The 26,871-nt window shown below is 39.2% G+C and overlaps 1 protein-coding gene across 1 annotated transcript in view; it reads right to left on the minus strand.

Annotated features, from left to right (window-relative positions):
- The window catches only part of LOC136144515 (ATP-binding cassette sub-family C member 4-like), a 150,191-nt gene that overhangs the window by 16,546 nt on the left and 106,774 nt on the right, over positions 1-26,871 (minus strand). The window contains exons 26-29 of the mRNA XM_065902421.1: positions 21,870-22,025; positions 14,756-14,845; positions 2,423-2,595; positions 1,880-1,985 (exon numbers count right to left, since the gene is read on the minus strand). Coding sequence (XP_065758493.1) covers positions 1,880-1,985; positions 2,423-2,595; positions 14,756-14,845; positions 21,870-22,025 — 525 coding nt within the window. The remainder of the gene's footprint in view (positions 1-1,879; positions 1,986-2,422; positions 2,596-14,755; positions 14,846-21,869; positions 22,026-26,871) is intronic.

Here is a 26,871-nt window from a genome sequence, read left to right on the forward strand (position 1 = left end):
CATTTCACAGCATCATTTATTTGTTATGGAAAGATGGTGCTCTGGGGGACAGTCTTTGAAATATAGTGTTGAAAGGTAAGAACAATAAAGTGACAGGTAAGAACTAGCAATAAAAGTTTACTTTTCCAATTAGCATTCAAGAACACAAAATGAAGGACTAAAGATGCCGGACACAAAACATTTCTAGAAGTTAAGAGTCACTGTTGGGCAATCTTTAATGCCACCCCATCTCTCATGAAAGTCTGCAGGTAGAGCCTGCTTCCTACTGTGATGTCTAGTCCAGGTAACCAGACACATTGCTTGGAGCCTAGGGCATCCTTTTTGTTGGGGATGCCCCACTCCTGTCGTCTGCCTCCCCAGACCTCACTCTTGTGCACGCCCAGCTTGGGGAGTGAGGCTACAGGCACTGCCTCAATGCTGACAGCCTGGTATCTACTTAGTGCCCCACTGATGATCACTTCTGACAATGCATGTGAAGTAGGACAGGAGGTGATATTCCAGAAGCTGCCCAAGAAGTCAAAAGAGATGGTACTATTATCCTTAGACATAAGTAACTGTAGGTATTACTGACCACTCATTAGTGATTATTACCTGTTTTGTATGGACCATCAAAATACCTTAAAGTATCTTGGATCCCCTGAGATTATTTGCTGCCAAAGTTTTTCCTTTGAGGAATGCTTTTATTATGTTATAAAGCCACATCCCATTTTTCATTTATTGAAACTGAGCAAGCAACAGAGGGAAAGGACAAGGAAAGAGATAAAATGAAAGAGAGAGAGAAAAGGAATAGATGGAGGAAGGAAAAAAAGCTAAGGAAGGAAATATTAAATTACTAAGGAAGAAAGAGCCAACCAAACCTGGAAGGAATATACTAGACAGATATCCAGAGACCAAAGCCTGGATCCTGCCGTGCGTGCAGAACAGAGGTATTGTATAAGAGACTCAATGGTTGTTTATTTAGTCTCTCATCCCTGATTTGCCTTTCTTTCCAAACTCTCATCTGTGAAGCAGAAGCTGGGTCTCTGCAAGTTACTGCAACAGTTCAGAGACTCTTTGGTCAGGTGGCCTTTGTTAGGTTCTGCCAGCAGGGGGGCACTAGAGGGACACTGAAGGTGGGAAACACAGCTAATGTTCTGATTCTGCTACTAGCATCACCTCAGCACTGGGACCTGACTCCAGCTCCCAACTATTAGCACTTGGAGAACCAACCCCATCCTGCCCCCTCACAAATATGACCAGCAACCGGGCAGTGACCTCTCCTCAGAGGTCTGAGCATCACTTCTTTAGGGCCTCTCTTCTGAGTTCTCATGTCTGGAGATCTGTCCTAGGATATGGTAGCTGCTTTCTAAAATCATTACCCCAGTGTTTCATTTTTCTAGCCCTCTAATCCCTATGTAATACATTTCTTATAATTAAATCCTTTCAGTTAAAATACTGTTTTTCTCACCAGGCCTTTTCTTCTCATGGACTCCTGAGAAATTCTACAACTTTAGCCATCAACCTCCTGGCAGTCTAAATTAGAATCTATTTTTTTTTTTGATAAGGGAATCCAAAAATGCTGAAACAACTATGACACAGTGAAAACGACTTTATTCTACCCCACTAAAATATGGAGCTATAACTTGGATTTGAATATTTTAACGGTTGGCCATCATTAAAAAATGGCAATTCAAATAAACTTTTAATATGAAAATATAAGATTATTGGATATATTATTTAATAGTACATTCTAACAGTATAGTTAAGTACTTGAGTAATTTTCAGGAATGAGAGAAGAAACTAAGAGAAAAATTAATGGAGGTTCCTATAAAATTTTACATGGAAGGATACATTGAAAATTGAGCTTAAATGGAAACAGCTAAAATGGAGAGGGTCTTACCATTATCCATTCACAGTCAATAATGGTGCTCAACCTGTGTGTAATGGTCAGCACAGTGCACTGGGCAAATCTCTCATGAATTTTTTTCTGTATTAACTCATCAGTGCTGGAAACAAAGAAGTTGATTTAGTTCAGTAAAGAAAGGAAAAACAGACTTAAGACTTAAAAATATCAATATTTTTACAATGTTTTTAAAAATCAATACTTTAACATACAGTCTTGTTCCAAAAAAACAAAGTATAAAAAGTCTACTTAGAAATTTACTATTTTTCATAAAATGATGGAAAATTAGTCTTCCCTCAACATTAGTTGAAACTATCAGGAGCTGGATTTAGGAATTCAGCCCTCTTAGGATGACTCATAATGACATTAACACCATAAAACATGTCTTGGTTTCATCCTTTGTTTTCTGGAATTAATATTATCAATAGATATCCATGAGGCCAAGCGAGCACTTAGAAACATTTCAAAGATTCACTAAATGTTTTCCATTTACCACATTTACAAGTCAGATTCAAGATTTCCTGGGGCTCAGCTCCATACCTTGGATCCACATATGATGTGGCTTTGTCAATAATCAATATCTGATTTTTCCTGAGAATAGCCCTGGCAAGGGACACCAGTTGTTTCTGACCAACACTCAAGTTCAGTCCAGATTCTGCTAATTCAGTATTCATTTTAGCAGGAAGACCTTCGATGAATTCTTTAAATTGTACCTGTGGATGCAGAAAGAATGACATTTTTCTAAGCAAACTGTTACTGAAGTAGACAAGCCTCTTAGACATTAGAGCTTTGACATCCTCAGGACTTCTTACGTATCTTACATGTACAGCCAGGTGATAGGGAGAGCTCTTTCCAATGAATGTTCAATGAGAAAGATGGTGGAGTCAACTCAGGACAGAAAGATCTCAGTGTCCCCCATTCCCACCACAGGACGGCCACCAGAAATCCCACCTAGGGGTTAGTTAAGGAAGTCTCTCAAAAAGTGAAGCTATTTCTCCCAATGTGATTTAAACAGAAAAGTTGAAAGGATCTTTATGATTGAGTCAAGTCTCCCAAAGTATATTTTGCATAGGAGTTGGTACACTAGAGAAAACTTTTCAAAAATTTTACAGAAAATCTGGTTCTCTGAAGATATAATCTTATTGGCCCTTTACTATTTTCTAAAGTTTAATATATGCAAGTTTCAGACAATGGCAAACTGCCCCTTATACATTAGTAATCCTGAAGCTCACTCTGATGATGGTTCTTTCCCAAGTTTAATCCTATAAATAGTGGACCAATCAAGTGCATTTTCTTCAGTGTCATAAATGCATTGTAGTGAATGAAAATGCATGAAAAATAAAACACATCTTATTTCCCCCAGCATATGGACGTAAGTTGTTGTTGTTTAGTCGCTGAGTCGTGTCCAACACTTTGCAACCACATAGACAGCAGCACACCAGGGTTCATTGTCCTTCACTATTTCTTGGAGTTTGCTCAAACTTACATCCATTAAGTCAGTGATGCCATCCAACCATCTTGCCCTCTTTTGTACCCTTCTCAACCTGTCTTCCATCTTTTCCAGCATCGGGGTCTTTTCCAATGAGTCGTCCCTTCACATCAGGTGGCCAAAGTATTGGAGCTTCAGCTTCATTATCAGTCCTTCCAAGGAAAATTCAGGGTTGATTTCCTTTAGGATTGACTGGTTTGATCTCCTTGTGGTCCAAGGGACTCACAACAATCTTCTCCAGAACCACAGTTCAAAAGCATCAGTTCTTCAGTGCTCAGCCTTATTTATGGTCCAACTCTCACACTGGTACGTGACTACTGGGAAAACCATAGGTTTGACTACATGGACGTTGTCGGCAAAGTGATGTTTCTGCTTTTTAATATTCTGTATAGGTTTGTTATAACTCCTCTTCCTAGGAGCAAGCGTCTTAATTTCATGGCTGCAGTCACCATTTGCAGTGATTTTGGAAATAAAGTCTGTCATTGTTTCCACTATTTCCCCATATATTGCAATGAAGTGATGAGACAGGATGCCATGATCTTAGTTTTTTGAATTTTGAGCTTTAAACCAGCTTTTTCACACTCCTCTTTCACTTTTATCAAGGAGCTCTTTAGTTTCACTTCACTTTCTACCATTAGGGTGGTGTCAGGTGCATATCTGACATCATTGATATCTCTCTCAACAGTCTTGATGCCAGCTTCATCCAGCCCGGAATTTCACATGATGTACTCTGCATATAAGTCAAATAAGCAAGGTGACAGTATATAACCTTGATGTACTCCTTTCCCAATTTGGAACCAGTCCAAACTGTTGCTTTGGAACCAGTTATTCCCTCTCTGGTTCTAACTGTTGCTTCTTGACCTGCATACAGTTTTCGCAGGAGGCAAGTAAGGTGGTCTGGTATTCCTATCTCTGTAAGAATTTTCCACAGTTCGTTGTGATCCACACAGTCAAGGCTACAGTGTAGTCAATGAAGCAGATGTTTTTCTGGAACTCTCTTGCTTTTTCAATGATCCAGTGGATGTTGGCAATTTGATCTCCAGTTCCTCTGGCTTTTCTAAATCCAGTTTGCACATTTAGAAGTTCTTGGTTCATGTACTGTTGAGGCTTAGCATGAAGAATTTTGAGCATTACCATGCTAGCATGGGAAATGAGTGCAATGGTGTGGTAATTTGAGCACTCTTTGGCACTGCTCTTCTGTGGGAATGGAATGAAGACTGACCTTTCTCAGTCCTGTGGCCATTGCTGAGCCTTGCAAATTTGTGGGCATATTGAATGCAGCATTTGAACAGCATCATCTTTTAGGATTTGAAATCAGTTCAGTTCAGTTCAGTCGCTCAGTCATGGCTGACTCTTTGCAACCCCATGGACCACAGCACAACAGGCCTCCCTGTCCATCACTAACTCCCGGAGTTTACTCAAACTCATTTCCATCAAGTTGGTGATGCCATACAACAATCTCATCCTTTGTCAACCCCTTCTCCTCCCGCCTTCAATCATTGCCAGCATCAAATGAGTCAGTTCTTTGCATCAGGTGGCCCAAGTATTGGAGTTTCAGCTTAATTATAAGTCCCTCCAATGAATATTCAGGACTTACTTCTTTTAGGATGGATTGGTTGGATGTCTTTGCAGTCCAAGGGACTCACAAGAGTCTTCTCCAACACCACAGTTCAAAAGCATCAATTCTTCAGCACTCAGCTCTCTTTATAGTCCAACTCTCACATCCATACATGACTACAGGATAAATAATAGCCTTGACTAAATGGAACATTGTTGGAAAAATAATGCCTCTGCTTTTTAATATGCTAAGTTGGTCACAACTTTCCTTCCAAGGAGTAAGCATCTTTTAATTTCATGGCTGTAGTCACCATATGCAGTGATTTTGGAGCACAGAAAAATAAAATCTGCCACTGTTAACACTGTTTCCTGATCTATTTGCCATGAAGTGATGGGACTGGATGCCATGATCTTAGTGTTTTGAATATTAAGCTATAAGCCAACATTTTCACTCTCCTCTTTCACTTTCATCAAGAGGCTCTTTAGTTCTTCTTCACTTTCTGCCATAAGGGTGGTGTCACCTGCATGTTTGAGGTTATTGATATTTCTCCCAGCAATCTTGATTCCAGCTTGTGCTTCATCTAGTCCAGCATTTCTCATGATGTACTCTGCATATAAGTTAAATAAGCATGATGTACTCCTTTTCCTATTTGGAACTAGTCTGTTGTTCCATACCCAGTTCTAACTGTTGCTTCCTGACCTGCATACAGACTTCTTAATAGGCAGGTCAGGTGGTCTGGTATTCCCATCTCTTTCAGAATTTTCCAAAGTATTGTGATCCACACAGCCAAAGGCTTTGGCAGAGTCATAAAGCAGAAATATATGTTTTTCTGGAACTCTCTTGCTTTTTCGATGATCCAGCAGATGTTGGCAATTTGATCTCTGGTTCCTCTGCCTTTTCTAAAACCAGCTTGAACACCTGGGAGTTCACGGTTCACATACTGTTGAAGCCTGGCTTGGAGAATTTTGAGCATTACTTTACTAGTGTGTGAGATGAGTGCAATTGTGCATAGTTTGAGCATTCTTTGGCATTGCCTTTCTTTGAGACTGAAATGAAAAGTGACATATTCCAGTCCTGTGGCGACTGCTGAGTGTTCCAAATTTGCTGGCATATTCAGTGCAGCACTTCCACAGCATCATCTTTCAGGATTTGAAATAGCTCAACTGGAATTCCATCACCTCCACTAGCTTTGTTCGTAGGGATGCTTCCTAAGGCCCACTTGACTTCACACTCCAGGATATGTGGCTCTAGGTGAGTGATCACACCATTGTGATTATCTGGGTCATGAAGATCTTTTTTGTACAGTTTTTCTGTGTATTCTTGCTACCTCTTCTTAATCTCTTCTGCTTCTGTTAGGTCCATACCATTTCTGTCCTTTATCGAACCCATCTTTGCATGAAATGTTCCCTTGGTATCTCTAATTTTCTTGAAGAGATCTCTAGTCTTTCCCATTCTGTTGCTTTCCCTCTATTTCTTTGCATTGATCACTAGGGAAGGCTTTCTTATATCTCCTTGCTGTTCTTTGGAACTCTGCATTCACATGGGTATATCTTTCCTTTTCTCCTTTGCTTTTCGCTTCTCTTCTTTTCACAGCTATATGTAAGACCTCCTCAGGCAGCCATTTTGCTTTTGTGCATGTCTTTTTCTTTGGGATGGTCCTGATCCCTGTCTCCTGTACAATGTCCTGAACGTCTGTCAATAGTTTATCAGGTACTCTATCAGATCTAGCCCCTTAAATCTATTTCTCACTTCTACTGTATAATTGTAAGGGATTTAATTTAGGTCATACCTGAATGGTCTAATGGTTTTCCCTACTTTCTTCAATTTACATCTGAATTTGGCAATAAGGAGTTCATGATCTCAGCCACAATCAGTTCCCAGTCTTGTTTTTCCTGACTGTTTAGAGCTCCTCCATCTTTGGCTGCAAAGAATATAATCAATCTGATTTCACTGTTGACCATCTGGTGATGTCCATGTGTAGTCTTCTCTTGTGTTGTTGGAAGAGGGTGTTTGCTTTGACCAGTGCATTCTCTTGGCAAAACTCTATTTGCCTTTGCCCTGCTTCATTCTCTACTCCAAGGCCAAATTTGCCTGTTACTCCAGGTGTTTCTTGACTTCCTACTTTTGCATTCCAGTCCTCTATAATGAAAAGGACATTTTTGGGGGGGTGTTAGTTCTAAAAGTTCTTGTAAGTCTTCATAGAATCATTCAAGTTCAGCTTCTTCAGCATTACTGGTCAGGGCATAGACTTGGATTATCATGATATTGAATGGCTTGCCTTGGAAATGAACAGAGATCATTCTGTTGTTTTTGAGATTACATCCTAGAACTGCATTTCGAACTCTTTTGTTGACTATGATGGCTACTCCATTTCTTTGAAGGAATTCTTGCCCACAATAGTAGACATAAAGGTCATCTGAGTTAAATTCACCCACTCCAGTCCATTTTAGTTCGCCAATTCCTAAAATGTCGATATTCACTCTTACCATCTCCTGTTTGACCACTTCCAATTTGCCTTGATTCATGGACCTAACATTTCAGGTTCCTATGCAATATTGCTGTTTACAATATCAGACCTTGCTTCCATCACCAGTCACATCCACAACTGGGTGTTGCTTTTGCTTTGGCTCTGTCTCTTCATTCTTTCTGGAGTTATTTCTCCACTGATCTCCAGTAGCTTATTGCGCACCTAATGACATGGGGAGTTCATCTTTCAGTGTCCTATCTTTTTGCCTTTTCATATTGTTCATGGGGTTCTCAAGGTAAGAATACTGAAGTGGTTTGCCATTCCCTTCTCCAGTGGACCACATTTTGTAGAACTCTTCACCATGACCCATCCATATTGGTGGCCCTAAATGGCATGGCTCCTTAAACAAGGGTATGGTCTATGTGATTAGATTGGTTAGTTCCCTGTAATTGTGGTTTTCAGTCTGTCTGCCCTCTGATGGAGAAGGATAAGAGGCTTATGGAAGCTTCCTTATGGGAGAGAGTGACTGGGGGAGGAACTGGGTCTTGTTCTGAAGGGCAAGGCCATGCTCAAACCTTTAATCCAATTTTCTGTTGATGAATGGAGCTGTGTTCACCCATTTGAAACAGATCAGCTAGAATTCCATCACCTCCACTAGCTTTCTTCATCATGATGCTTCCTAAGGCCCACTTGACTTCATACTCCAGGATGTCTGTCTCTAAGTGAGTGATCACACCATTGAGGCTATGTGGGTCATTAAGATCTTTTTCTTTAAATAGTTCTTCCATGTATTCTTGCCACTTCTTCTTAATATCTTCTGCTTCTGTTATATCCATACCGTTTCCATCCTTTGTTGTGCCCATCCTTGCAGGAAATGTTCCTTTGGTATTGCTAGTTTTCTTGAAGAGCTCTCTAGTCTTTCCTATTGTTTTCCTCTATCTCTTTGCACTGATCACTCAGGAAGGCTTTCTTATCTCTTTGTGCTATTCTTTGGAACTCTGCATTGATATGGGTATATCGTCCCTTTACTCCTTTGCCTTTTGTTTCTTTTCTTTTCTCAGCTATTTGTAAGGCCTTCTCAGACAACCATTTTGCTTTGTTGCATTTCTTTTTCTTGGGGATGGTTTTGTTCACCACCTCCTGTACAGTGTTACAAACCTGTGTCCATAGATCTTCATGTACTCCATCTATCAGAATTAATCCCTTGAATCTACTTGTCACCTCCACTGTATAATTTGTAAGGGGGTTGTTTTAGGTCATATAAGAATTGCTTGTGGTTTTCCCTACTTTCTTCCATTTAAGCCTGAATTTTGCACTAAGGAGTTCATGATCTGAGCCACAGTCAGGTCCTAGTCTTGCTTTTGCTGACTGTATAGAGCTTCTCCATCTTTGGCTGCAAAGAATATAATCAATCTGATTTCGGTATTGACCATCTGGTGCTGTCCATGTGTAGAGTCATCTATTGTATTGTTGGAAGAGGGTGTTTGCGATGACCAGCATGTTCTCTAGGAAAAATTCTGTAAGCCTTTGCCCTGCTTAATTTTGTACTCCAAGGCTAAACTTGCCTGTTACTCCAGGTATCTCTTGACTTCCTACTTTTGTATTTCAGTCCCCTATGATGAAGACATCTTTTTTGGTTTTAGTTCTAGAAGGTCTTATAGGTCATCATCGAACTGTTCAACTTCAGCTTTTTTGGCATTAGTGGTTGGGGCATAGACTTGGATTACTGTGATATGAATGTTTTCCCTTGGAAATGAGCCAAGATCATTTGGTCATTTTTGAGACTGCATCCAAGTACTGCATTTTGGACTCTTTTGTTGACTTTTTTTTTTGCAGCCAAACAAAAACAAATTGGAAACTTGAAGCCAAGCAGCCTGGGGATAAGTCTTGCCTGGCTGTGCCAACTGGCCAAATTCCTGAACCTACTTTATCTTAGCTTCCTAAACTCAAAGTAAGACTATAATATCATAATGATAAAGGTGGGTACTTCCTAAAATTGTGAAGAATGTTAAATGAGTCAGTACATGTAGAATTTGTAACAGATCAAGAGACATTGCCCATTATTAATAATGCTATCAGCTTGCCCCTCCTCAAGTTCTAATTCATTTTTCTCCTTTGCATGTATCAGCACTGAGGTTTTGTTACATGTGCATTGGCTTGATTTTCAACTTCTCCAGGAGGATTTAAGCTCCAAAAGGACAGATATTTTGTCTCATGCTGACTGTGATAGCCCCAGAATCTGCAACATTGCCTAACAAGCTATCAGTAGATATTTGTTGGCTAGATGAAGGTGGTCTTCCTTGGTGGCTCAGTGGTAAAGAATCCACCTGCCAAGCAGGAGACTTGGGTTCGATCCTGGGTGAGACCCCTGGCTAAGGAAATCACAACCCACTCCCGTATTCTTGACTGAGAAATCCCATGGACAGAGGAGCATGGTGGGCTACAGTTCATGGGGTTGGAGAAGAGTCATACACAGCAAACAGAAACAACATGAATGAAGACATAAGTGACTAACTGAATGACATATCTGTTCCTGTGAATTAGAAACTAAATTCATATGGATAAATAATTTATATATAAAACTGTTTTCTTATTAAGTCTAATTGTAAAAGGGATATATTCTTATAACAATTAACTGGCTCCAAGATATCATATCACAGTTTAAACAAAGGAGAGCACTGAAAAAGTTATAATTTAAGGAAAATAGAACAAATAATTACTTTTCAAAATTATACATCTCAGTATAGAATACTTCAGATTGTTTTTGAGCTTGGGAAAATAATAGAATATAGCAACACTGAAAAATAATAAACTGAACTTATAAGGCCCCTGTCTCTATCATCACTGTGTGCACCATGTGTAGTAGGTGCTGACGCCCCTCACAGGAGGTGAATGCGGATGTCAGGTGGTTTCCAAATTTTGTGGAACTTTCTTACTTTTCAAAAAGAAAATCTGGTGTGGGCCAGAAGGAGACACTTAAATTCAATCAACAGATGGGGAAGAGCTTTTACTAGAGCAGGGCCAGCAGTAAAGGAAGTTCACGGCCCAGGGAAATGGACTTGTGATCTGTTGCCACCGCAAGGACTGAACCATGTGGTTCCTGATGCACAGGCTGCTGACGCCCAGGTTTCTGTATCTTGGTTTCCTGTGTGATGAGACACACTTGTGTCCTAACAGAGACACTATCAGTGTCAGACATGTAACTGCATGGTTTCTTCCCGGTTTTAACAGGACATTTTTGTTATTGTTTAGTTGCTAAGTCGTGGACCTTACGGATTGTAGCCCACCAGGTTCCTCTGTCCATGGGATTTCCCAGGCAAGAATATTGGGGTAGGTTACCATTTCCTTCTCCAGGGAATCTTCCCAACTTAGGGATCAACACCACTTCTCCATTGCAGGCAGACTCTTTATCACTGAGCAAGTGGGGAAGCCCCCATACTCTACTTTTAATTCCAAACCAGTATCTAAGGTGTTTTGTTTTTGCTTTTTAACAGAAGCAACACATCAATGATTCATTCCCAGAGTTTTATATACTGTGATCTTTTAACCTCTGAGTGATGAAGTGCTTCATCCTCAGGTACTACTCATGTTATATTTTTGGAGCTGCCTTTGCTTTTTAGCACCCCAATAAGCACTAATTTCTGATGAACCTTTATCAACTTACAGTAAGTTGGCAAGTTTTCAGTACATGAAAAATGTATTTTCAGCATATTTAGAAAAATAACCAAGATGAGACATGCAGCATCCATAGGACTGTCTTCTTTCTGAATGTCCATCTCTGCCAAGGAAGAAGGAGGACACAGAACTAGAGGACCTTAAAAATATTTCTAAGCCATTTTTCCTTTTAATTGAAGTTCATAAAGAGGAAAATATAGTGGTTCCTTCCTACTCATTCTCAGGTTAACTCTGTGAGTTTGGGTTCACATATCCAGGTAAGCATCATTTACAAATTAATAACTAGGGTTTCTGGTTCACTTAAAAACTGACTTCATTGATTTAGTGATACCTCTTGATGAGGGTGAAGGAGGAGAGTGAAAAAGCTGGCTTAAAACTCAATATTGAGAAAACTAAGATCATGGCATCCAGTCCCATCATTTCATGGCAAGTAGAAGGAGAAAAGATAGAGGCAGTGGCAGATTTCCCTTTCTTGGACTCTAAAATCAGTGCAGATGGTGACTGTAGGCTTGAAAATAGAAGATGATTGCTTCTTGGCAGGAAAACTATGACAAAACTAGACAGTGTGTTAAAAAACAAAGATATCACTTTGCTGACAAATGTCTGTATAATCAAACCAATGGTTTTTCCAGTAGTCATTTACAGGTGCAAGAGCTGGACAATAGAACAGTGCTGAAGAATTGATGATTTTGAATTGTGGTACTGGAGAACACTATTTAGAGTCCCTTGGAAAACAAGGAGCTCAAACTAGTCAATCTTAAAGGAAGTCAACCCTGAATAGTCTCTGGAAGGACTGATACTGAAGCTGAAGCTCCAATATTTTGACCACCTGATGCAAACAGTTGACTCATTGGAAAAGAGATGCTGTGAGAGACTCAAGGCAGAAGAGGGAGACAGAGGATGAGACGGCTGGATGGCATCATTGATTCAATGGACATGAACTTGGGCAAACTCCAGAAGATGGTGAGGGACAGGGAAGCCTGGCCTGCTATAGTCCATGGGGTCACAAAGAGTCAGGTGTGACTTAGAAACCAAACAACAATAACTTAAAGTGATAAATCACTCCTTTTTCCAGAGTCTCTAGAAATTATTTCTTTCTCACATTTGTATGTTTTTAAATGAATAATTTGGTAAGTTTTCTTTTAAAACAGTCTTAAGGAATCAATTCCTAGAGAAATATAATGATGAGATGATTTCTCTAAGTAATATCACCAAAGTTAACAGAGCTAATTCCAGGAACAGTACATGGAAACCACGCACTTTACTCTGTGAAAAAACTCACTTGCTCTCTTTTTATAGAAAGTTCCAAATGTAGTTTAAATAGAAGTAGATCTTAGTATTATCTACCACTTCAGCATGTTTATAAGTTTAGATTAACATTGGCTCTCTGTCCATGGAACAATTATAGAGTAATGCTACTTCAGAATCTGTGAAAAAAAAAAGGTCTCAACCTGGGAAACAGAAAAATATTTACCAGTACTTCTAGTTATTTTTTTTTAAGATGTGTCCCAATTTCACCATTAAATTTGTCCTATGAATTCAAGAGTGTGAGTCATTCTACTGTTCTTTACATTTAATGGTAAATGCTCTACACACCTCTTCTCTTGTAGAATTTTACTGTAAAAGACTCACAAACTTAAATGAAATCAAAGGTGCACTGTTTTTCAGGCAGGAGAAGGTGAAGCAATCGAGCCAATTTAAGAAAACAAAATCCACATGCTGCTGAAAAGCAGGGTGGGTGTATAAAGACTCAGTTGTGACATCCTTCAGAAACCAGAATTACTGGCTAGAGATGGTCATGCCTCCAAATCTGCCTGCTCACAGTCAAGGCTCATCTGTATATTACAGATTTCAGAGCTTCCCTGGAAAGGTGACACTAAATGACAAACACACCAACTCAAACCAACATGAACAATCAATCTCTCAGATTTGTGTAACAACAACAACAACAACAAATTTTAAAAATATGCCACACTTCTCTGAAATGAAAGATCAATCAAACATTTAGTAGTTATTTAGGTAGAGTGCTTTCCCTGTGTTTTCCTCTAAGAGTTTCATAGTATCTGGTCTTACATTTAGGTTTTCAATCCATTTTGCGTTTATTTTTGTATACAGTATTAGGGTGTGTTCTAATTTTATTCTTTTACACATAGCTGTCCAGTTTTCCCACAGCACTTACTGAAGAGAACGCCTTTTCTTCACTGTATATTCTCCCCTCCTTCATCATAGATTAGTTGACCACAGGTATGTGAGTTCATCTCTGGGCTCTCTAGCCTGTTCCACTGATCTATATTTCTGTTTTTGTGCCAGTGGCATACCATCTTGATTACTCTAGCTCTGTATTGAACTGGCCGAAAAGTTCATTAATTTCTCCATAAAATCTTATTTAACAAATTTTTGGCCAACTTAGTAATACATTCTGAAGTCAGGAAACCTAATTTCTCCAGCTTCGTTTCTCTCTCTTAAGAATGCTTTGGCTACTTGGGGTCTTTTGTATTTCCATTACGACTATAAAAATTTTGGCTCTAATTCTATGAAAACTGCCATTGGTAATTGACAGGAATTGTATTGAATCTGTAGATTCTTTGGGTAGTATAGTCATTTTCACAATATTGTTTCTTCCAATCCAAGAACATGATATATCCCTCCATCTGGTTTGTGTCATCTTTGATTTCTTTTGTCAGTATCTTGTACTTTCACGAGTACAGGTCTTTTGCCTCCTTAGGTAGGTTTATTCCTAGGTATTTTATTCTTTTTGTTGCAATGGTAAATGAGATTGTTTTATCAATTTCTCTTTCTGATCTCTCAACATTAATGTATAGGAATGCTAATTCCTACTTTTTAAAAACAAAAGACTGAGTTAGGTCCTAGGAGAAATTAGAAATCTGTCTATGGCTTAGAAGTCTAGGATTTCTTCCATCAGTAGAATTGATTTGAAAAATGAGTGCAAGTGCACAAAATAGTTTGCATTAAAATACAAACTGACAGTAACTTAACAGTAAAAAAAAATTTTTTTTCATGCAAGGGTAAGGAAATTCAAAGAAGTGGGGCAAGGGAAAATATGACACAAATAACAGAAGATTCTCTAGAAATGAACTGACCCATATAAAAACTGAGCAGATTTTCCAGGGTTTTGTTATCTGCATTAATGCTACAGCATTAGAATTACATTATTGCCAATAAATAATCATCATTAATCTGACTATACAATTTATCTTTATAAACACTTTCCTATGAAACTTCCACAGTTTATCAGTATGATCTTGTTTATATCTTTTAGTCAATAAGGAAAAACTACTATTGTCTCCACTTAGTAGATGTTTCCTAAGACCAGAGGAATAAAATAAATACTGGACTGTAATGGAGTAATTAATTCACTAGGTCACTAGTAGAATTTGATCCCACAGTTTTAACATCTAACTGAGTACTCTGCTAAGGACAAGATAATGCATCTATTTGTTCAGGGTTCTAGGGAAATAGCTAAAATGAAAACATGTCACATTATATTATTGATTTTCATCAGCATCAATACACACATTTTTAAGTGCACCCATGTCATCAGTGTTTTCCTAGGAGGTAAACGAAGTGAAATTGATATGCTCCTCTTAATTATCTGCAGTGCTCTAAATGTAAACACAGATACTGATGCTAACAAGTTAATTACAGTCACTGTTAATAAATTACCTCTTCTAAGGCAGTCCACAGTTCCTTATCCGTATGCTCATTAAAGGGATCCAGATTTTTCCTCATTGTTCCAGTGAATAAAACAGGTTCCTAAATACCCCAAAATAGTGAATGTTATTACCTTAACCTCTTTTCATTTTATTCCAATGTGCACAGAATGTCAAAATTAAAATACAAAAACATCTAAATTCATTAATTATTAATAATAAAGTCACAAATGTATGTTTACAAAACTATATCTAAAATAATTTTCCATTGTACAAAGTGTGCTACAAAACATCTATTGGACTACTGAACACTAACTGAAGAAAGTGTTTAAGAAGTTTTTTTCATCTTAAGAAAAAAACTGAAGACAAAGGAAGATTTGTATTTGTTTTTTTTTTTAAATACCACCCTGGTAATAAGTATCTACTTAAACACTCACACAAACTGAGGAAGTAATTACATGAGAAACTTAACATCAAGATCTACATAAACTAACTGTCAATCCTGGTGTGACTGGGAAATATCAACAGCATGATTAGTAGAGGTTTGTTCAATTCAGTTTAGTTCAGTCACTCAGTCGTGTCTGACTCTTTGTGACCCAATGAACTTCAGTACGCCAGGCCTCCCTGTCCATCATCAACTCCTGGAGTTTACCCAAACTCATGTCCATTGAGTCAGTGTTGCCATCTAACCATCTCATCCTCTGTCATCCCCTTCTCCTCCTGCCCTCAATCTTTCTCAGCATCAGGGTCTTTTCAATTGTGCCTCAAAGCAAATCATTAAATATTTACTCATTAGCATTAGACTATTTTCTCCATTGGTCAGACTGTCTTCTAGGATCTAAAATCTCTTGACATGTGTGAAATGAACATCCCCACATGTGCAAGGGGAACGTCAACTCCTGGGGTCTGCAGCACATCTGTCCACAGAGAGATCTCTGATCTGCATCAGCTGGTCTCACGTTCTCTAACCTGTGTGTCAGGATGACCTGCCTCATAGAACCTCGTTATTAAGTGCAAGACCAGGAGGACTTGAAACCCACTGTGACCTGTGTCATGATACTTTAATTTAAATAGTTCTTCCTATTCATCTGCTTCAGGAGGAGCCACAAGTAAATTACTCTGGAAATATGTGCCTCCTCTTGGCTTCAAGATAAGCTCATGTAGGCCATTTACATTTTCTTCTGGAAGGTTCTAGTAAGCCAGGTAATAAGAATATGGGCAGCAGTGAAGAGCCCAATAGACTCATTTCAGTGAACGGGGCAGAACAAGGGGAGGCACACATGTGGGAACAAGAGGAGACCTGACTCTTCCACAGGTACCCAGAGCTGCTCCAAATCCCCATGTTCAAATCCCGCCTGGCCTTGGGGCTGAACTTTCCTCCTCACCTCACAAAAGCCTGAGAGGAAAGATGATGACAGACATTTCTTTTCCCTAATCATGAGGAAGAATGATACTCAGGAAGCCTTCCAAACCTTCCTTCAATATGGTCTCAGTTTTAAGTCTGGTGAGAGAGAAATGAATACAGAAAACTCACGGTGTGCCACCAAAAAAGAGATATCCCTGAGCAAATCCACAATTAAAAAGATATTATAGAGGGAGATTTATTTCCATAAAGTTGATTAAGTGGCCAATATGCCTCCAAAGCACTGAAAATCACTAGTCATACAATATTTCAGAAAGAATACTGAACTGAACTAAAAAACCTCGAGACCCAAATTTAAGGTCTCCCCTTAAAACTCGAATTTAGGCTAACAACATCTAAGGGCTAACAACCATCTAAACAATGGTAAGCGTCCCTTGTTAGGGGAATAACCATCATTCTACTTCAGATTTTTATAAAAACTTGTTACACTTTGTAATTATCAACCCTAAGATTCCCATGTGCAGATGCTTTCTCATCCTTCAGCTATCTCCATGAGGTTTACACAAGCGCCGGGGCCAGGCAAGAGGAGGCTGGTCCACAATATTCTTCTTCCTTCCCTTCTCCATCTTCCCTCCATTTTTCAGTTCTTTCAAGTAAACTGGCTGCTCCCTGCATATAATCTCAATCAGTGTTCTTTCTGGGGACATATTTAGGTACTTCAGATCCTGAGCAAAAAGGATGCACATACTTCAGCTACCTGTTGTGTTTAAGGAAATTATTTAAGAAGAACTTTCATTTTTGCTTATTCCTGAAATTTTGAACAGAAGTTCAGGAGCACCTTCTTAAGAACACAGTATTCATCTCTGAACATTCCCCCCAGGACTGATGGTCTATGTCCCCCCTCCCCTGTCTCTGCTCCTACCCAGGTCCTTGTTACCATCACATCTCCCCCAGTTCTGACCTGTTTGTGGGGGTTCAGCAGTGACGGGGATGAGCCTGGGAGGAAGAGAGACCACCATGGAAGCTCCCTGCTGCTTCCAGGATCACAGGGACAGGGATCCAGGGAAGATGGTGTGGGCCTGGCTCAGCTAAGAGTGGCAACTCAAAGAAACAGCACTGGGCCCCCCTCTGCAGAGTCTGCTCTCAGCTTCCTAAGTTCCCTGAATTGGGGTGTTGAGACATAAGCATCACTGCTTCCTACTCATTTGAGGGGAAGAGGAACGTAAGTTTTTGCGCTTAGACAAGTAAATTCAAGTAACCAAACTAACAGATGTTCTCCACCTCTGCAGCTAGCAAGATGCTGTAAAGACAAAGGGCTTTTGGTTGGGGAGGGATAAGATTTTGAGTATCTTCTCTTCACGCATATCAGCTCATGAAATACAAGTGCATAAACCCATTTCTAAACTGATACTGTCCAAATGAGGGACAGAGCAATAGGAGTAGCGTCTTCTGGTTTGCTCCATACTTATTCACCCCTACTGTGGTTTGGGGAGTCCTTTCAAGTAGGATGGTAGGAAAAATGGAGAAAATATCTGATGAGTGCAACATAACTGAAGAATTGATGCTTTTGAATTGTGGTATAGGAAAAGATTCTTGAGAGTCCCCTGGACTACAAGGAGATCAAACCAGTCAATCCTAAAGGAAATCAACCCTGAATATTCACTGGAAAGACTAATGCTGAAGCTGAAGTTTCAATACTTTGGCTATCTGATGTGAAAAGCTGACTCATTGGAAAAGACCCTGATGCTGGGAAAGACTGAAGGCAGGAGGAGAAGGGGATGGTTGGATGGCATCACCGACTCGATGGACATGAGTTTCAGCAAGCTCCAGGAGTTGGTGATGGACAGGGAATCCTGGCATGCTACAGTCCATAGGGTCACAAAGAGTCGGACACAACTGAGAAGTGGACAAGGTGGAGACTGAGAGTGTAGGTCTCTGTCATATGACTAGTACTTTGGATTTTACTCTGCTGCAATGGGAGTCTTTGGAGATAAAGCTGAAACTCTTTGCTATACAATTCAAACACTGAATCAACTATACATCAATTAAAATAAATAGGCATGCATAAAATTTGAATCCTGACTCTGTCCCTTACTTGAAAAGTAGGACAATCTCCCAGTGACTCAGTTTTTAAACCTGTCAGATGAGGATAACAACAAATTGTAAGGATTAAGCAGGAAATGGTGGGATAAGAAAATAAAATGTGTTAATGATTCCATAAACATTAGAAACTATTATTAATACTCGTGTAACTTGTCAGGGACTGTAGCAAGCACTAGGGGAACAGAAATGAGAGATACAGGCCCTGTCCTCAAAGAGAGAGAAACAAAATAGTCAAGAGTGTGGGGAAGGCTGAGAAAAAGGCTGGCAGTCTTGGTGGGGGATTGGAAAGGAAGGGTGTGTACAAGGTGATAGTCAGGAAAGAAGTTGATGGGAGGAAAGCCAGAAATCAAAATACAAAAAAATTTGAGTCTGATTTCTTGCTCTTGGTGGAAAATGTTAGATACATTTCTCTGTTGTGCTTTTCCCCAAAATTCCTATTGTTTTTTGTTTGTTTGTTTGTTTCTATTTTCTGTTTCTTGGCTTTACTATTCATATTTATGTAAACAATTTAGTTTTTATTATAAAACAATTAATATAAAGAAAACCACCAAAGACCATGAACATATAAACAGAAATTAAAGAGTAAAACCATTTCAGAAGGTGTTACTCTTTTCACTTAAGCAGAAAAAATGCCCAAAAGGCCAGTGCCCTGATTCTAAAGAATAATAACAGTTCCTGATGACTGAACATTCCTAAGAATGAGACATGGGCACAAACATTATCTCACTAAGTTACATCTTTACAACAAATCTTTGGGTCAATGATTTCCAGACCAGGTTTAAGGATGAGGATATTGAAGCTTGGCAGCCAAGTGACATCATCAAAGCCCCTCAGTTGAGGAGACAGAGCAGGAATAAACTGTGGGTCACATTGACACTTGGTCTACACTCTTAAACATTCTAGCCCTGTCTGCCTCCTGAATGGCTTCCTGGGAATCTTTACACATTGCAAGTTTTCTGCAGATTCTTTCTCTTTAATCAACCAACACTGCACCTTGGAGACAAAGGCATATAAAGTGGAATCCACATGGATACAAAGCTTAGCACTATTTTGTAAGCATGTTCTCTGGTGTATGTACCTAGAATATGCTCAAAGGAAGGACGGAAACCAACAGAACAGAAACAAAACATGCTGATGTCAAGGCATGTTTAGTCTTTGCTCAGATGTGCTTCCAAATATTGGCAGAGCCAAGAATCATCTAATGTATTACAGAGTTATTTTATGTACACAAGCATATAACTTTTTCCTATTAAGAAGCATTAAAAATAATGCAGGGCATGTTTCTAAAGCTTTGCATTCAAGGATATGAAAGGACTTTACAGATATGCCCTTTATTTCTACTAACAAATCTCCCATGGCCATTTCAGAGATGAATACCATCAAAACATAAAACTTGGGAATAAATCTAGTATGACAAAACCCACTGGAAAAAAAAAAATCTAATAGCCAGAGGAAATCTTTAAATATGGGGACTAATGTGCTAAAAAGTTCTTCCCATTTTTCCTGAAAGGGATACCTTTGAAAAAAATGTTTTTAATTGTGGTAAAATATACATTTGCTAGATTAACCACTTTAAGTGCACAGTTCAGTGGTGTTAAATACATTTATATTGTTGTACCACCACCACCAAGCCACAGATCTCCTTTCATCTTGAAGAACTGAAACTCTGTACCCAATAAGCAACTCCCCTGACCTGGCCACTCCTGGCACCTACCATTCTACATCCTGTATCCATGAATTTGCTACTCTAGGTACCTCCTATTAGTAGAATCATACAGTCTTTGTCCTTTGTGACTGGTTTGTTTCACTTAGCTTAATTTTCTCAAGGTTCATCTGTGCTGTAGCATGTGTCAGAATTTTCTTTTTTTTAAGGCTGAGTAATATTCTACTGTATGTATATGCACCATATTTTGTTTGTTGATTCATCTGTCAATGGACCCTTGGGCACCTCCACCTTTTTGCTTTTGAGAATAATGCTGCTATAACATTCATGTTCCAGTATCTCTTCAAGACCTTTCTTCCAATTCTTTTGGGTTTATACTCTAAAGTAGAATTGCTAGGTCATATCAGTGTTCTTGTCTGGAGAATCCCAGAGATGCGGGAGCCTGGTGGGCTGCCATCTATGGGGTTGCACAGAGTTGGACACGACTGAAGCGACTTAGCAGCAGCAGCAGCATGATAATTCCATCACTAACTTTTCAGAGCAACCAGCAAGTTGATTTCCATAGTAGCTGCACTATTTTATATTCCTATCAGCAATGAACAAGGATTCTAATTTCTCTACATCCTTGCCAATACATATCATTTTCTTTTTTTCTCTCTCTTTTCTTTGATAGCAGACATCTTAAGGGGTATGAGGTGACATTTCACTAGAATCTGAAAAGAATATCTTGGTTTTAAAATTACTTAGAGTAATTCCAAGTATTTTTGAGGTCATGGGTAGGTAGCAACAGCTGTACCCAAGCCCTCATTTGCCTTCCTTTGGGTGCCATGTTGTACATGCTTCCTGATAAACAGGTATTTCAGGACACATTACACCCACATTCCAGGAAGCACATTTGCCTGCCTTGTTCTGTCTCATCTCCTCTCTGTTTCTCATCTCAAGAGGGTATTTTCTAAGCTTCCTTTGATGGGCAGATGATTAAGTATATAAATAAAAATTCAAAATTTTTTTAAAAAATCAGCAAGTCTGTCAAAGCAGAGGGCAGGATGACAGATAAGGACACAAGATCTAGGTTTCCCTTGGCTATATACCTGGAGGATAGTAATTTCTCAGTAAATATCACAGAATTATGTTGAATGAATGAACCATAAGGAATGACAGGAGTGTCTACCCGTGCATATAATCCAGTCTCCAAAACTCTCCCTGAAAGTTATACTTCTTTGTGAAGAAGAAGAAAAGAGAACAGAATCGTAGCCCAGGAAAGGATGGCCAAATCAACACTCCACCATCACAGCAGGGACATATGGGTCTACATGAAGCACTTCACACTCACTGGCCTATTTTGTCCTCACAACAGACTGAGGGGGTGATACTGTTATCTGCCTTGTAAGACAGAGAAAACCAAGGTACATAGAGACAGAATTCTGAGTTCCCTGCTCCTCCTCACTGTTCTGTATTGCATCCTTGGTGAAAATTATTCATTAATGGCTAAATTGTCAAAGTCTCCCGAAAGCATTTATATATCCTATAATTCTCAAAGCCCCGCTATTTCACAGAAAGTTCTCCAAGGACATAATCACTTTTTAAAAGATATCCTCGATTCCCAGAGCAAAATTACATTTGTAAGATCCTTATTAATAAAATTCATGTTTCCCTATAGGAACCTCTCCAGCACTAAACAAACCATTTATCCTTCTCTTCTCAGAATTATATGATTATCAGTGGATAACATTGTGGAAACTGAGGAAGTCTGAGTCCAGAAATCTATATCAGTAAGTTATTAAATCACACACACACAAAACTAACAAATGAACAAAAAATCAAAGCCTGGTATCCGATGAAAGTGTCTGTTGAAAATACCTGCTGCTAAATATATGCTCTATTGGGAAAAAAAGGATCAACTCATTCACTTAACTTGAAAAGACCAACCAAATTAAAAGCACTTACACTTTAGACGCCTTATAAAAAGAACATGTGAGAGTGCTCTGCTGTGCATACCTGAAGTGCAACCGACATTTTCTTCCTTAAATCGTGAAGTCCAATACACGTTGTCAAGATGTCATCAATACAAATGTCACCTTCAGGTTCTGACAATCTAAAAAGGGCAGCAATGAGGGAACTTTTTCTAGCTCCCGTTCTTCCCACGATGCCATACTGTAAAGAGACCCAGAGGGATGAATAATTAACAGGATGCACAAAACCCAGGAGAACCCTGATTGCTGAAGATGAATTTTAAAAGTTCTATTCTATGTAAAGAATAGTCTATAAGTTTCTCAAGCAAGGCCCTGCTGACATTTTGGACTAATGATTCATTATTGAGAATCAGGAGCCTGTCCTGTATACTGTAGGATTATTAACAGTAGCCATGAACTAGATACCAGATGCAACCCCCAAAATTGTGGCAACCAAAAATGACAGAAATTCTCAAATGTCCCTGATTGAGACTACCACCATCCCAAGAATACAAAATAGAAACTGTAGTGACTTTCATGCCTTCTAAAAATGTCAGGCAATTTTATTCAGATTTCCCTGATTAAATGCTTAATACGCAGAAAACTGTTTGTTGTCTATAATTATCACATAGTATCCATTATGTGGTATGTTAAAGGGGGAGACATATATGTGTATGTGGTGTATGTGTGTGTGTGTGTATGTTTGTAACTAACATTTGTAAATAAAGGAAGAAGATAACTTAAAAAAACTAACCCGACTGCAGTGAAAAACCAGCAGTCTCCTAAGTGGTCCATAAGAAGTCAGCTTTTAAATTAGATTTATTCCTACTCCCAGTGTAATCTGACCTTGAGAATTACAGAGAGTAATTACAGAGGGTAATTTTACAGAGATGTCGACAAGACAAGTCAGAAGTATTATACACAAACAAGTACTCACATTCTCAGGGATATGTTATTTATTTAAGAGGAATTATTCTTTGGTAGAAAAATGAAATCACTTTCTGATATTAAATATGTTAATTATATTTTATCTTGAAAGGAAACACCTTCAAATATAAAATGCAGGTCTCAGTCTTGAAAGACAGAGGCCAATAGAAAAAATGTACATAATGACATTAACAACAACACAAACGATATTTGCTATTTATATGGGACCTTTCATCAGAGCAGGTCAAAAGGCATTTTATTAACACATTAATACTTAAAATTGATCTTGGCAAAACACATGCAAGTGTCAGTCTATTTATTAAAAACAAAGCAGAGAGAAATTAAATGTACTCAGTTCAGTCACTTAGTCATGCCTGACTCTCTGTGACCCCATGAATCACAGCACACCAGGCCTCCCTGTCCATCACCAACTCCTGGAGTTTACCCAAACTCATGTCCATTGAGTAGGTGATGCCATCCAGCCATCTCATCCTCTGTCGTTTCCTTCTCCTCCTGCCCCCAATCCCTCCCAGCATCAGGGTCTTTTCCAATGAGTCAACTCTTCACATGAGGTGCCCAAAGTATTGGAGTTTCAGCTTCAGCATCAGTCCTTCCAATGAACACCCAGGACTGATCTCCTTTAGGATGGACTGGTTGGATCTCCTTGCAGTCCAAGGGACTCTCAAGAGTCTTCTCCAACACCACAGTTCAAAAGCATCAATTCTTTGGCGTTCAGCTTTCTTCACAGTCCAACTCTCACATCCATACATGACTACTAGAAAAACCATAGCCTTGACTAGACGGACCTTCGTTGGCAAATAATGTCTCTGCTTAATATGCTGTCTAGGTTGGTCATAACTTTACTTCCAAGGAGTAAGCATCTTTTAATTTCATGGCTGCAATCACCATCTGCAGTGATTTTGGAGCCCCAAGAAATGAAGTCTGACACTGTTTCCCCATCTATTTCCCATGAAGTGATGGAACTGGAAGCCATGATCTTAGCTTTCTGAATGTTGAGCTTTAAGACAACTTTTTCACTCTCCTCTTTCACTTTCATCAAGAGGCTTTTCAACTCCTCTTCACTTTCTGCCATAAAGGTGGTGTCATCTGCATATCTGAGATTATTGATATTTCTCCCGGCAATCTTGATTCCAACTTGTGCTTCTTCCAGCCCAGCGTTTCTCATGATGCACTCTGCATATAAGTTAAATAAGCAGGGTGACAATATACAGCCTTGATGTACTCCTTTTACTATTGGGAAGCAGTCTCTTGTTCCATGTCCAGTTATAACTGTTGCTTCCTGACCTGCATACAGGTTTCTCAAGAGGCAGGTCAGGTGGTCTGGTATTCCCATCTCTTTAAGAATTTTCCACAGTTTATTGTGATCCACACAGTCAAAGGCTTTGGCATAGTAAATAAAGCAGAAATAGATGTTTTTCTGGAACTCTTTTGCTTCTTGGATGATCCAGCGGATGTTGGCAATTTGATCTCTGGTTCCTCTGCCTTTTCTAAAACCAGCTTGTACATCTGGAAGTCTTAAATGCACTAACAGTAAGATTAAAGAATCAATACAATGTAGGTAAAATGCTGGTGGTTTGTGGTTTAGTCGCTAAGTTATGTCCGACTCCTGCGACCCATGGATTGTAGCCTGCCAGGCTCCTCTCTCCATGGGATTCTCCAGGCAAGAATACTGGAGTGGGTTGCCATTTCCTTTTCCAAGGTAAAATGCCAGTGGGGAATAAACCACATTCAAGTATATAGGCAGAAACCGGCCTTTTTCACCAGTGAATTTTTAAGTGAAAGAAAGCATTAGACGATCAGTCGTGTCCAACTCTTTGCGACCCCATTAACTGCAGACTGCCAGGCTCCTCTGTCCAAGGAATTCTCCAGGCAAGAATGCTAGAGTGGGTTGCCATTTCCTACTCCAGGGGATCTTCCTGACCCAATGATGGAACCCGGGTCTCCTGCCTTGCAGGCAGATTCTCTACGTCTGATCCACCAGGGAAGCCCAACTGCAACTCTCTGAAGGAACTCTCCAAGAGATGATTTCATCTCTATTGAAAATCTGGAATTGATGAGAGTGTAAGATATGCTTGTATCTTGTGCAATTCAATAAAATTTCAAAACTCATGGCTTTAAAAATAGAACAACTAAATCTTTCTGAGCAATATAATCAGAATGTTTAGAACTTTTCATGTTTTCTGATTTGAAAACCTCTGAAGTTTCACATCTTAGTCTGTCAAATCAATCATGGCATTTCAAAAAAGAATTTATCTTCATAGAGATTAAACATAAGAAAAGTGAGTTCAGCTAGTTTTATTATCTTATAAAGATAATATAATGACTATAAGACATTTTGTTATTGTTCAGTAGTGTCCAACTCTTTGTGACCCCATGGACTGCAGCATGCCAGGTTTCCCTGTCCTTCACCATCTCCTGGAGTTTGCTCAAACTCATGTCCATTGAATCAGTGATGCCACCCAACCATCTCATCCTCTGTTGTCCCCTTCTCCTCCTGCCTTCTGTCTTTCCCAGCATCAGGGTCTCTTCCAATGAGTTGGCTCTTTGTGTCAGGTGGCCAAAATATTGGAGTTTCAGCATCAGTTCTTCCAATGAATATTCAGGACTGATTTCCTTTATGACTGACTGGTTTGATCTCCTTGCTGTTCAAGGGACTCTCAAGAGTCTTCTCCAGCTCCCTAGTTCAAAAATATCAATTCTTCAGTGCCCAGCCTTCTTTATGACCCAACCCTTACATCCATACATGACTACTGGAAAAACCATAACTTTGACTATATGCACCTTTGTCGGAAAAGCAATGTCTCTGCTTTTTAACATGGTGTCTAGGTTTGTCATAGCTTTTTTTCCAAGGAGCAAGCATCTTCTAATTTCATGGCTGCAGTCACCATCCACAGTGACTTTCAGAGCCTAAGAAAATAAAGTCTATCACTGTTTCCATTGTTTGCCCGTCTATTTGACATGAAGTGATGGAACCAGATGCCATGATCTTAGTGTTTTGCATGTTGAGTTTTAAGCCAGCTTTTTCACTCTCCTCTTTCATCTTCATCAAGAGGCTCTTTAGTTCCTCTTTGTTTTTAGCCATTCAGGTGGTATCATCTGCTTATCTGAGGTTACTGATATTTCTCCTGGCAGTCTTGATTCCAGCTTGTGCTTTATCCTGCCCAGCATTTCGCATGCTGTACTCTGCATGTAAGTTGAATAAGCAGGGTAACGATATATAGCCTTGAGGTACTCCTTTCCCAATTTAACCAGTCCATTGCTCCATGTCCGGTTCTAACTGCATACAGGCTTCTGCAGGACAGGTTTCTGTTTGATCTGCATATAGGCTTCTTGGGACATTTTGTACCTTATGTTAAATCCTAATTCATATAATATAGATGGTCTATTCTCTGCATACAGGCAGGTTGTAGTGTGTATATATGTGGCTCAAGTGTTCTGTGTACAGGCAGGCCTCAAAGATATTTTGGATTAGGCTCCAGACCACCTCAACATATGAATATCGAAATAAAGCAAGTTATATCAATGTTTTGTTTCTCTGTGCAAATACAAGTTACATTTATACTATATTGTAGTCTAATGATGTACAATAGCATTATATTAAAAAATGTACATACCTTAATTTCCAATACTTTATTGTTAAAAGAATGCTAACCATCTAAGCATTTATAGGGTAGTAACATTAAAAGCCACTGATCACAGATCAGAATAATGCATATAATAATAATGAAATGGTTTGAAATATTGCAAAAATTTTCAAAATGTGACAGAGACATGAAGTGAGCAAATGCTAAAGGAAAAATGGTGCCAATGTACTTGCCTGACATAGCATTGTCATAAGTGTACAATTTTTGTTAAAAGCATTATCTGTGAAGCACAGTGAAACAGGTATGCCTGTATTTCTGAGTGTTCTCATATGTAAATCAACATACATCAGGACACAGGTGAGAACTGATCTGTGAGAATGTGTGTATGTTCCCATGTTATCAGCTCCAGTGAAACTGACCCATCTGTGCAAACAGAAACATCTGTAAACTTTGGGCAAATGGACTGAGATATGTAGGGGCAGCTAGGACTGTGAGTTCCAAACTCCAGCAAAGAGC

This window comes from Muntiacus reevesi, chromosome 11 (genome assembly GCF_963930625.1).
Source record: "Muntiacus reevesi chromosome 11, mMunRee1.1, whole genome shotgun sequence".
In the NCBI taxonomy this organism is placed as follows: Eukaryota; Metazoa; Chordata; class Mammalia; order Artiodactyla; family Cervidae; genus Muntiacus; species Muntiacus reevesi.